The sequence below is a fragment of the Pan troglodytes genome, chromosome 13, assembly GCF_028858775.2.
Source record: "Pan troglodytes isolate AG18354 chromosome 13, NHGRI_mPanTro3-v2.0_pri, whole genome shotgun sequence".
Taxonomy (NCBI): Eukaryota; Metazoa; Chordata; class Mammalia; order Primates; family Hominidae; genus Pan; species Pan troglodytes.
Window position 1 is genome coordinate 27,322,013 of NC_072411.2, and position 13,058 is coordinate 27,335,070.

At 49.3% G+C, this 13,058-nt stretch overlaps 1 protein-coding gene across 3 annotated transcripts in view; it reads left to right on the forward strand.

Annotated features, from left to right (window-relative positions):
• The first annotated feature begins 4,868 nt into the window (after positions 1-4,868).
• Positions 4,869-13,058, forward strand: part of GYPC (glycophorin C) — a 40,547-nt gene continuing 32,357 nt past the window's right edge. Inside the window, exon 1 of one of the 3 annotated variants that reach the window (XM_001135559.8) lies at positions 4,869-5,236. In XM_001135559.8, coding sequence (XP_001135559.1) covers positions 5,215-5,236 — 22 coding nt within the window. In that variant the 5' untranslated portion in view covers positions 4,869-5,214. Of the gene's footprint in view, positions 5,237-5,430; positions 5,589-13,058 lie in introns of those variants that run through there. The other 2 variants (XM_054678955.2, XM_009443208.5) reach the window with 2 other exon arrangements.

Sequence of the window (13,058 nt, forward strand, 5' to 3'; positions counted from 1 at the left end):
TCTTTTCGAATGTAGTGCACCTCCTCATGGGTCACACTCTGCACCTCACCTCTAGGGGCCCACCAAGCCTTTAGTCTAGTTATAGGCCTAGAAGCAAACAGAGGTGTTGGGGGTGGCTTCTGAGGAGAATCAACATTATTTTGCCTGGCAACTGCCTCAGGGAAGGCAATTACTGTTGCCTCAGGCAGCGCAGGGTTTATCTCTTCAGACAAAGGTGGAAAGGCTGATAGCAGCATGGGTGGGGGAGAGGATGTTGCCACTACTGGGGATGGGGAAGCTGTTCCTTCTGGCCAAAAATGTTCATCAGAGTTTATTAACTCAGTGTCCCCAGCTTCATCAGGGTCCTCCCACATGTCCCCATTCCAAGTTGCAGGGTCCCATTCTTTTCCAATCAATGCCCTCACTCTAACAGTAGACACCTGGTGAGGCTGTGCATGCATCTTTCATTGCAGGTCAGCCACTAGTATAAGAACTTGTGTCTGTTTTTCCACAATTTCAGCTCTTTCTCTATAGAAGTTCAGACTTTCGCTCAGGGCAGTCTTAGCAGATTTGAGGCTCAGTATCTGCTTCTGAAGCCGGGAGACAGAATCCCTGAGTTCATCATTTTTTTCATCACTTTGTCCCCGAACTTAGGAGCAACCAACCAGCTTCGATATGTTCCTTGTTTCTCCACATATGGTCAAAGGCATTATGTATAGGGTTACTAAACTACTGGCCTCTCACGAGTGAAGAATCAGGAGTGTCAAATGCATTTATTTTGCATAACTCTCTAAACAGTTCATGCCAAGGACTATCAGTGTTCTCCATACTATTAGAAGTAGATTCCTTAGCATTTTGGGGTCTAATCATCTTAAGCAGCCAACTCCAGAAACCCCAAAACAAATGAAGGAACTCCATCCTTCATATTCTGTTCCTCTAGAACCACTCCTGGTACGAAAATCTGTGTTAGTCAAGGTTCTCTTAGAGGGACAGAACTAATAGGATCTGTATATATATATAGTGTGGAGCTTATTAAGCATTAGCTTACATGATCACAAGGTCCCACAATAGGCTGTCTGCAAGCTGAGGAGCAAGGAGAGCCAGTCCAAATCCCAAAACTGAAGAACTTGGAGTCTGATGTTCCAGGGCAGAAAGCATCCAGCACAGGTGAAAGATGTAGGCTGGGAGGCCAGACCCATCCCTCCTTTTCATGTTTTTCTGCCTGCTCTATATTCCCTGGAAGCTGGTTAGATGGTGCCCACTAGATTAAGGGTGGATCTGCCTTCCCCAGCCCACTGACCCAAATGTTAATCTCTTTTGGCAACACTCTCATAGACATACCCAGGATTAATACTTTGTATCCTTCAATCCAATCGAGTTGACACTCAGTATTAACCATCACACCTCCAAATGAGGAAACAGTGTGAACAAAATATTCACCTAAAAGAAGCTGTGATTTGTAAATAAGCAAGTGACAGCATATGCAGCCTCTCTGGTAATCAAAGAAAATGCTGACACAAATAACTATGTATGTTTCTTTTCTACGGAATTAACTATGATTTTAAGTTTGCTGTTTAATTCTGGCAAGAGACTCTGAGATAAACACTGGTACTCTTGATTAGGAAGAAAGTAAAGGTTACAGCCAGAACTTATGAATGTATCAAAAGCTTTAAATGCATCTGTAACCTTTGATTGAGTAATTCTGCTTGTCAGAATATACGCTAAGGAAAAAATTATGAAATCCAGATATTTATGTTCATATGGTTATCACAGCACTATTCAACCAGCAAAGAAAATGAAACAACCTAGTAATTAAAATGAGTTAAAGAGCTTTTCTACTTTTATATGAGAAAATGCTCATGACATAATGTTTGGTAGTAAAAGCTCAGCACTTGAAATCACGTATTCAGTAAAATCTCAAGAGTATAAAGCAAATATTCGTAAATGCATAAAAAAGACTAAAGGTAAATAACCTTAATGTGCTGGAGATTGCAAGCAATTCTTAGGGTTTAGGTATCTTTTTGGCTTTTTCTTTTTTTTTTTTTCTTTTTGCACAAAGAGCATGTGTTACTGTGATGAGGGGCAAAACCTTTCATTAAAGGCCCAAGCAACATCTACCTACCACCGTCTGTAAGGGCTCACCCAGGAGACAGCAACAGCAGCAGGGGACCTCCAACTCCGCTCCCAATAAGGAACTAGCACTGAGGATTTGGAAGGCAGTTTCCCATGAGCAGTTTCTTCCCTGAAGAGGAAGAGAAAATTCATCTCCAGGACTGGATCATACCATCTCACACCTTGGAGGGCTCTGCAGCTTGTATCAGCCACAGTACAGTCAATGAAGACACAGCTAGAACCGTCCATCCCGGCTGCACTGCAGAGCAAGCTCTTGTCACTGTGCTGAACTTCTGGGTTCTCATCTTTACAATGGACTCTTGGCAATACTCCGTTTAAGAGTATTTATGGGAACTAGACAAGATAAGAACTGGTTTATTATTGCAAGATATAGCTGAGGTTTTTTTTAACTTCATTAATAAATATCCAACACATGAAGACACACTAATAATACATTTCTTGACTTATGTCAGACTGTTACCATATAATTAAATTTTTCACATAATTATTTTCCCTTCTTAAGAGTCATTTATTTAACATTAGACACTTTCATAGTTAAATTTTCTAAAATATGTCAAATGTTTCCCTGTTAGCTAATTTGCTACACACTAAGACACACTATTTACTTTCTTTTTCAAATGACTTGGGGTCCTTACTATGAACAAAGTATGTGTTAGAGGAGGAAGGGGGCCAATATCTTTAAGTAACTCCAGTGTACTCTCATTGTAATTACCTCTTTAATTATTATCGAATATATTACTCACAACAGCCTAACTTTGCAGATTGCTCCAATTTCCAGGCTGAGAAAAATGAGGCTCAGAGAAAGAAAGTGAAATGCTGAAGGTTACGCAGCTAGTAGGCAGTAGAGTAACTAACCCAGATTGAGTTCCAAAGCCCTGTGGTCTTTAATAGCGCAAGGAACTGTCACATCCTCCAGTGATGGCTGAAGCTGAGATTGCTTTAGTTCTGTAACAAATGCTACTTCGTTCTTGTATCTGACCTCTGCAGTTTGTGGGGCTTTCAATTTTCGCTGTTTAGTTCGTTAGTTTATTAATTTTTGGCTTCTTTTCTGTAAGGAATTCTCTGCAACATTTTGATGCCTTCAACCTGTCTTATTCCTAAGAAATTAAGGAAATCTCTTATGATTACGTCTAAGGCCAGTAGGTTCTAAATGAGTCTGTAAAAGTGACTTCTCTAAGTGTGCTGCAATGACCTAATGACTTGTCCGTTGTTACCTGGCAGAACTTTCTGCTTCTTTCCAACTTTCCAGCTGCATTTCAGATAATTAAAGTTGTTTTCTCTCAGGACAGAGGAGCGGGACTACTGTTCCACATAGACATATGTGTATGTATTACCAAAAAAAAAAAGTTAAACTGTTAAAGTAATCACGGGTGCAGTGGCTCATGCCTGTAATCCCAGCACTTTGGAAGGCCAAGGTGGGTGGATCACCTGAGGTCGGGAGTTCGAGACCAGCCTGACCAACATGGAGAAACCCCGTCTCTACTAAAAATACAAAATTAGCCAGGCGTGGAGGCACATGCTGGTAATCCCAGCTACTCGGGAGGTTGAGGCAGGAGAATTGCTTGAACCCAGGAGGCGGAGGTTGTGGTGAGCCGAGATCACGCCATTGGACTCCAGCCTGGGCAACAAGAGCAAAAACTCCGTCTCAGAAAAATAAATAAATAAATAAATAAATAAATAAAAATAAATTAATCATTTCTCATTGCTGTTTATTAAATGCCTTTTCCGTTCCCACTGTGATTCTACAATCACTGCCTCTGTAAAACCCCGGAATGCAGGTGTTCTTGCCTCCATTTTATAGATGAGGAAATCAAGACTCAGGGCTTCCCCACCAGGCCAAAGGCATTCTGTGAGTAGTTTATTTCAATTCAACATGGCTGTGCTGCACATGGCAGTTGGAGTAAAGATCTATCAGCATCGGGGGTTCTTCATGATCTAACTAAAGTGAATCACGAGTGCTTTCCCACTGCGTCAAGAAGGCCTGGAGTTTGTGCAGCCCGGCTAGAGGTGAGCCAAGCCTCTGTGTTGCAAATCTCCAGGGCGCAGCCTCTCATTGTATTCAATGCAGATGACAGCCCCAAAGGCACAGCCCATACATTGTACAGACAGCTGGCCTGGCTCTCCGGATTGTGCAGGATAGGCCTTAATGGCAGAAGGTAGGGGAGAGAGTAAACAATGAAAAGCAGCACAGGAAGGTTCAGACATCACACAGGAGAAGCACAGGGTGTTCCCCTGGGTGGGGATTTAAAACAAGGGCCTCAAGTTCCCTGCCCTTGTCTCTGGGCAGAAGGGGCAGATAATGCTATGATACGTTTTTTGTAGATGGTGCCATTTGACTGCATTTAACCAACAAAGGTATGTATCGAAATCCACGTGGAGGTTTTCATGGCAAAAGTAGAGCGAATTCACAAACTGCACTGTGTCTGGCAGCTTCAGACAAAAGCAATGGGAACAAATCACAACTCTTGTCCAGCAATTCTTCCTGTTTTGGAATGATCTTTGCTCAACAGCCCATCCATGAGTACAGGGCCCCCAAAGGCCAACAAGACAGGGACTCTCTCCAGGGACAAATGCCCCGCAGCTGAGAGAGGCCGCCCAGCTATCCAGCGGCCGCGCAGCCAGCCAAGATTTCAACACAGGTCTGCCCTATTTGGTCACCATCCCCGACAGTGCTGGGCCAGGCCATCATGTTACATTGGGGAGTTTTCCCTGCACTCCAGGGGGAATTCTCAACCACAACCTCTGTATCCGGTAGTGGCAGATGGAAAGAGAAACGGTTAGAAAAGCGTGGTTCTTGCGCAGGAAAGTTGGAGCAAAGAAGAGTTCAGAAGTGGGCGGGTGTGTGTTTAAAAAAAAAAAAAGGGGGTGGAAACCCCACCAGCCAAGTCTGCAGAAAAAAAATAAATGAAGTCTGCCTATCTCCGGGCCAGAGCCCCTCCCCTCGGCCCGCGCGGGAGGAGTGTGACCCAGGTGCCGCTTCCTCTCGCCGCCGAGGGTCAGGAGCCCGTGAGCGCGACCCTCCCCTGGCCCGGCCTGGCCAGTCCCCGCGGTCTCTGCCCGGGCTGACGCCCAGGACTGTGGTCGACGAGAAGCCCCAACAGCATGTCGTGGCCCCTCGGCCTCGGTGAGTACCCGCCGTGGGGAAGGGTCCTGGGGACCCACTGGAGGCCGCGGCCCGCAGCAGCCAGGGGCCGAGCCACGGCCACGGACGCCCTGGTGTCCCGGTCCGTGCCCGGCCTCCAGGCGGAGGAGGCGTCCGCTGGGCTCAGATCCCCGACTCCAGCCCCGGTTCCCCGGCGCCTGGGCTGCGCGGAGTCCCTGTCCCGCGTCCCGGACCCCTACGCGCAGCCTCCACGCGCTCCGAGCTGGAGAAGCCGCCAGCCCGCCCTCCCAGGGCGTGTCGCCCGCTTTCTGTTTCTTTGTGCGGGGCATGTGAAATGTGTGGGGCCAGAATTGTCTCCCTAAAGAACAGTAAGGTAAGAGTTCACATCACAAGTTGCTTCTGTGCTGCTCCCCAGCCAGGGTCCGACCGGCCAGGCTCCGGTGAACTCCAGGCAACTCCAGCCTTGCCCAGGGACTTGCTCGCTCCGCTGGGCGCCGCAAAGGCACACAGATGCGAGGGAATCCTGCGGCCTGGATCCTTTGGGGATTTGTAATTCCTCGCTGCTAGTTTTCTCTTTTAAACCATCACGTTTTCTTGCTGAGAGGAAATCATATGCGATGAAAGTCTTTGTAGATGCTTGGAAACATTGCTGGGCCTCTCTCTGCCCTCTTCCTCTGCCGTTCGACTTTTGCAATAAAAACTACCATTTGATTTTACCAAAAAACCTAATGTACATCCCTCTTACCCCCGTCCTGCCGCGGTCTGATTCTTAGAGTCTGTCAGAGAGGAGATATCCTGAGCCTACCATGTGACAATGATACCTTATTGATATGATAATGATATGGGTATTGGAGACACCAACTCTTTTATAAGTCTTTGAAATCCAGGGGGTTGTGAGGCCTCACCCCTCACCCCGCCTGAGCTTGGAGCTTGGCGTGGAGGAGTGCTGCTTCGGTCTACGTGTGTACACGGCACTCCATGTGCCTGTGGTTGTGCTTGCGTCAGCCTGGGAGTGCGCAGGCATCAGTGGTGCTTGGGAGCGAGGCCCCTCAGTCTGCACTGGGATCATCTGCACTGCCTATAAACAAGGCAGCCTCTCTTAGCTCCAGTTTCCTCATCTGCAAAGTAGGAAAGTAGGAATAATAACAGGAGATAACTCATCCAGCAGTACGAAGTGCGTATAAATGTCCCAGCACGGAGACTGACACATCCTAAGTGCTGGATCCGTGCTGGGCATGTTTATATAATTGTACGTGAGACTGTGGTTCCTGGAGCACGTAACTTGAGCATATGTTTATGTGTGTGTATACGGCGGGTCCTGGGTTAAAGGGACAGGAGCCACTGTCATTATTCCAATTCAGTCACTGAGGAGGTGAGGCTGAGAGGCATTCTCATGTCTGAAGAGGATGGGCTTGCCTGACCCCCGCCCCCGTGCCCAGCCCAGCCCAGCAGCCCAAGCAGTTCTCCAGGACTCAGGTTTCAGACCTTCAACACTTGCCTTGGGAGACAAACAGCGGTGCAGCCCTTGCTTGCAAGCCATTCCACATTAGACTTCGGATTGATTTATGGCAGGATCCCTGCTGTGCGAGAACTGCAGGGGGTGGGGGGCGGCTATTTCTTGCTGCTAACTCAGGCAGGATGTGTCTATATCCTGTCTCAGTTTATGTAGCTGCTCATCAGAGCCAGAGGTTAGAGCGGAGAGGACCCACTTCCGCCAGGCCGGCCTGCTCTGCTCAGCTCAGCTGGGCTAGGCCCCAATGCCACAGTTACTGCGCGTGAGTCATGCACAGCAATCCGTTGCCTTGCCCTTGGATGGAAGGGGTCACGGCTCAGTGAGAAGACGGCCAGGTTTGGCAGCTTTATATAGAATTCACCGCCTCTGGCAGAAGCAGAGGACTGCATTAAGTGCCAAATGAAATTCCACCTCAGCCATTGCTCAATTCCTCCAGATGTCACTGGCACTGGGAGTCACATGATGCTGGTGGTCAGCAGCTGGACCCTTCAAGGGTGCCCGTGGTTGGGCAAGTATTTCTGGGGACTTGCAGAGCTCCCTGGGGAGCAAAGGGTTGTGAAGTACAAGGCATTCTGCACTTGTGGTGGGAACAAGTGAACCCATCTGCAGTGAGTAGGAAGAGGTCCCCTCAACAGAGGTGAGAGGTTGGGCCAAGTCAAGTCAGTTTGCCTCTTCAGGTGGCAGACCTGTATGTACATCTATGCCTCAAGTGCCTGTCTGAGGCCACAGCCAAAACATCTTCCAGTAACTGAGCATACCCAGTGGGCCAACAAGCACGCTCTAAATACAAAACCAAACAAACAGTAAAGTTAACAGTGAATGAAGAGTTAAAAATAGGAGAAAGACACCTTCTCCCTACCTCAATGGCAATTACTTTATTTACTGAGGATAATCCTTCTAGAAGTAAATTTGTTGATACAAATATTTCTTATTTTACATAATAAAAATGCATTTTATATATTTTACTTCATCTTGTTTTTTTCCATCAGAATATCTCTTAAAGGTTATACCTTGTTATTTTCTTTAATCAGTTCCTCTGCTGACGGGCATTTAGGCTGTATGCAGACTTCATTTAATTTTTTTAAACCACACACAGTAGTCCTGTGACAATGAGTAAGGAGGATTTTACATGCACGTGTCTGTAAACTGTTAGGATAAATTCTCCCACCTCAGCATTTGATTTCTGGGACAAAGTGTGTATTCATTTAAAATGTTAGTAGATCTTAAGAAACTACCCTCCTAAAGGTCACACCGGTTTCTCATGCTCACAAATAGCCTATGAAAGTCACTATTTCCCTGCATCCTCACTCACACTGCATTTTTTATCTTGGCCAAACTGAGAGGTAAAAAAACAAAACAAACGCTGTCACTTTGGAATGAGCGTCTGTAATTAAGTGAGACTGAGCATGTTTTCTTACTTCCATAAGAGGTTGTATTACTTTTCTGGGAAGTGTCGGTTGATGCCTTTGTCCATTTCCTGTCAGCACCCCACCCCGGTGAGGAAACGTGCCCCAGAAGTGAAAGGACGTGTCCTCATCACATGACGAGTGAGGGGCAGAGCAGAGGCCAGAGCAACATCCGTGCTGTGGAGTCAGCCCTGGGTTTGACTGCCCTCCAATGTTCACCAGCTTTGGGAGAGAGAGGAAATACCTCAGCACCTCAGTTTTCCCATCTGTGAGTGGGAATGATAACAGCCACTTCCCCAGAGTCACCCGATGAGCAACAGCAGCAGGGCCTGGACCTGCTCCCAGTGGCAGAGGCTTGGGAGGTGGCTTTTGTTAGCGAAATTTATTGGAGCAAACCTGGCCTGAGGATGCTGGTAATTTCAGGAGTCACCCTCCAGACAGCTGTTGTTTTTCGCTTTTGATAAAATAACAACAAACTTAGATGCCGAGCCCTGGTAAGGGGCTTTCCTGGGTCTCCCCTGCACACCTGCTATGATAGGCATTTTCTTTTTCTTTTTCTTTCTTTTCTTTTTTCTTTTCTTTTTTTTTTTTTTTTGAGACAGAGTCTCGTGCTCTGTCACTCTGGCTGGAGTGCAGTGGTGTGATCTCAGGTCATTGCACCCTCCACCTCCTCCACCTCCTGCGTTGAAGAGATTCTCTGCCTCAACCTCCCAAGTAGCTAGGACTACCGGCATTCGCCACCACACCCAGCTAATTTTTATATTTTTTGTAGAGACTTTCGGATGAAACACCAGAGGCTCGGGGTAGATAAGCCGCCACAGGGCACCCAGGCACTGAGGGTGCAGCCAGGCTGTAGTTACAAACTGCCAGACCCCACAGGCAAATGAGGCCAACCCAAGGGGAGAGTTGCAGGGTATGTGGGCCCACAGCTTGTATGTGCCAGGCAGGGCCTGCTGCTGTAGCTCTGCACACTGAGGAACTGCATGCACAGACACTCAGGACCTGCCTGCCTCCCCCAGCTCCTCAGCCGGGCCTGTGTCCCACCCCAGTCCACCGTTGTGTCCATGCTGTGCTTTCTGTGGTCAGGTCTGGCCTGCTCTGGGCTGCTGCTGCCCTTGCCTGCCTCAGCAGCTGGCTCGGGGTGGCCCTCGAGCCCTCCCTCACGCACCGTCCCAGGCTTGCTGCCTTTCCAGCTGCACTTCTCACAACTGCTCACGACAGGCCCCTCAGCACGCCGCGGGCCTGGCACACACTCACCCGCTGGTCTGCTAGGACCCAGTTTCCCAAGCCTAGAAAATGACCCACCACAGCCCTGGGCACAGTTTGCAGCCCTGACAGATTCCTGAGTCTGCCTTTTCCCAGAATTCTGACCTCTCCAGGGGCTCTGTGACCCCGCCTGTCCCCACTCAGGGCCTGTCACAGAGAGGGGTTTGCTGAGCCACTTTGAGGCAGGTGGATGATTGCAGGGATGACCCAAGGCCCACCCTCCCAGGACTGCCACCAATTCCAATACCAAAAGAGCCTTTAAAAAGCCTTCACTCAGGAGCTCCTGGTCCAGAACTTGGCATGGACTTGGAGGCCAGTAAATACTAAGTTGAAATGGACAGGAGTCAACCCCAAACAAATTCTAAAGGCACAGTTCTTGGGCCCCAGGAATCCCACCTAGTCCTTCCCACCTTCTCACCCAGCTGGGGTTCATTTTCATATCCACTCCCTTCCCCTACCCCACCTCCCTCTCATCTTGGCCTGGGGTTTTCTTCAGATCCTTACATAATCGGAACTTCTGACAGAATGCTGGCTCCTCTCCTTAGACTATACATTTTCATTTTTCTACATTCTTCCAGAACAATGTTCCTATACAAAATCTTAACCCATGGCAGAAACTGGCAAGAGCCCATTTCCCATGTGCAGGCAGAGCCAGGCCCGCGACACTGGGTTCCTTCTTAGGCAAGGCGAGGGTTGGGTGGGCCCTGGCATGACTTCTCCAGCCCCTGGAGAGCCTCTGCAGTTCTGACCCCTTCACAAGTGAGCCCTGGGCTTGGTGAGGGGTGCCTGCCTCGCCTGGCATCCCCCAGCTGTAGATGGGGGCAGAGCAAGACTTGCTGCCGACCTGCCTGGCTCTGTGGTCTCTGCTCCCTCTCCCGTTCTGCTGGCGTCACCACCCCTCCTTCAGAACTCTCTATGGAATTGCATTCTAGTCTGTCTTGCTTCTGCTTATGCATGTGAAAGCCAGATGCCCCTTTTCTCTCTCTCTCTCTTTCTCTTTTTTTTTTTTTTTTTTTGATACGGAGTTTTGCTCTTGTTGCCCAGGCTGGAGTGCAATGGCACAATCTTGGCTCACCGCAACCTGCGTCTCCTGGGTTCATGCGATTCTCCTGCCTCAGCCTGCCGAGTAGCTGGGATTACAGGCGTGCACCACCATGCCTGGCTAATTTTGTATTTTTAGTATAGACAGGGTTTCTCCATGTTGGTCAGGCTGGTCTCGAACTCCCGACCTCAGGTGATCCGCCCTCCTTGGCCTCCCAAAGTGCTGGGATTACAGGCGTGAGCCACTGTGCCCAGCCTACCAGATGCCCCTTCTCTTATTGCCAAAACACTGTGTTCACACACTGCTTGGGGCCAAGCAGGCACAACAGTGACCCCTTTCCAGGGCTCAGAGGAGGAAGCTCCGCTTCGGGGCATGTAGAGCCAGCCCTGGGCAGGGTGGCCTTGGTTATCTCCCTGCACCCCTGGCACACCCTGATGGCGCTGTTTATCTGCACTTTGCACGTGATGGTCTTGACTGACACATCCTCGCAGAGAGCCACTGCCAGGGCGCCTCACACCCGCTGCTCCCACACGCAGTGGGCATTTTTACGAGGGGCTCAGGCACAGGGTCTCCAGCTGACCCAGCCCAGCACTGCCACTCTTCCTCCTTGAACTCTGGAATGGAGAATCTTCACATTTCGTCAGCAGCCGATGGGCACATGTATTCTCAGCACAGTCTTAAAAGGGGGGAAATTATGGGTTGCCAGATGAAAACCTGATAAAACAATGATGCCTCTGGTGTGGGGCCCAGCCAAGCCATTCTCCTCTATTCACCGGGCAACAGGGGCCCATTGGATGTGAAATCCACTTTCGCTTGAGAAACTCATCCAGTGCTCTTGCCGAAACCTACACACAGGCCTTAGCAATGCTTGAAGCTTCAAGTTCAGGTTCCCCTTCTGTATTTTTTTTTAAACCTTTAGCTCAAATAGACTTTGTGTCAATTTGCTAGTGATAAAGGGTTAGCTTTGAAATCTGAGGATGAGGTTTTGGGTCTGGATCCACTATGAGCTGGCTGTGACCTGGGACAAGTTGCTGGTCCATCGTCTGGCACAGGGATGGCTTCACAGGGATGGGACCTGCCCAGCAGGGTCCGGCACTTCCTAGGTTTAATGCTCTGTCACTGCTATCTTCAAATTCTTCTCTTTCGAACAAGGGGCCTCATGTTTTTATTTTGCACTGGGCTCTGCAAATTCTATAGCTAGTCCTGAACCTGTCAACGGAGCTAATAACAGTCTCTACCTCAGGGCTTTGTTCGGAGGATTCAGTGTATTCTCACAGATAAACATCCTAGTGTAGTGCCTGGTATGTGCTCATAATTGTGCTTAATTGCTTCCGCTCACTGAGTGCGTGTGTGTGTGCTTAAACGCCAGCTTCCTCCCCCCTGCCCTGCTCCCTCCTTGCTCTCCAGACTCCTCAGATGTTTGCCCCTTTGCCACTGAAAGTCATACCCAATGACAGGGGGCCATCTGCATCTGTGTGGTCCCACAGAGACCAGGGCAAGGCCCTCTCGCTCCCGATGCTGCTCCTTCATGGTTTTTATTGTTTTTGTTTTTCTTTTGAGATGGAATCTTGTTCTGTCCCCAGGCTGGAGTGTAGTGACATGATCTTGGCTCACTGCAACCTCCGACTCCCTGGTTCAAGCAATTCTCCTGCCTCAGCCTCCCGAGTTGCTGGGATTACAGACATGTGCCACTACGCCCAGCTAATTTTTGTATTTTTAGTAGAGATGGGGTTTCACCTTGTTGGCCAGGATTGTCTCAATCTCCTGACCTCCTGATCTGCCCACCTTGGCCTCCCAAAGTGCTGGGATTACAGGCATGAGCCGCCACGCCCAGCCTCCTTCATGTTTTTATCCAAGAGTCAGCACTGCGGTGGAGACAGCCCAGAAAACACACGCAGGCCCTGCTCTTGGCCACGCACGCCAGCTGTGTGATGGGGAGCAAGCCTCTTACCTTCCGGAGCTCCATTTCCTCACATCACCCTGGAGAGAGGTCATCTTTACCCCCACCTCATCTGGGCACCAGCCCCTCAACCACTCATACCTGGGCCATCTGGTTCTCCATGGAGAAGAGTAGGCTCTTTGAAAGCACCGTGTGAGTGAAGGAATGAGTGAATGAGTCAGTAAACGGATGGAGGGATGTGAAGGTCCATCCATGTAGGGAAGCAGGGTCTGCAGAGAATGCCCTGGGCCCCAGCATTCACTGCACCCTCTCCCTGCCCTGGGCGAGGCCCTGACCCTGGTGCACTCTAAGCTCCTCTCAGCTCAGCCCCTGACCTCTCCCCCTGCCTGCCAGTGCCCCTCCCCTGAGTGTGAAGCGGGGGGCCTCCTTCCCATGGCTCACCTGGCCCTCATGCGCTCTACCTTTCAATGTCTTCTTTAGGCAGTCATTTCTCCTTTTTCCTTCATGCTCCCCTTTGAATGGGCTTGGACCTGGGTCTCTCTAAGGTTCTGGTCTCTCTCTGTCTCTCTCTCTCTCTCTCTCTCTCTCTCTGGAGAAAGCTCCTTCTCAGCCTTTTCCAGCTTTTCCAGGTCCCAAACTCCTGGGAGTGGAGCCAGGCCTTGCTTGATCATGCCCTGGATGGACTTGTCATATGAATCCCTTTCCTTCAACTTCTG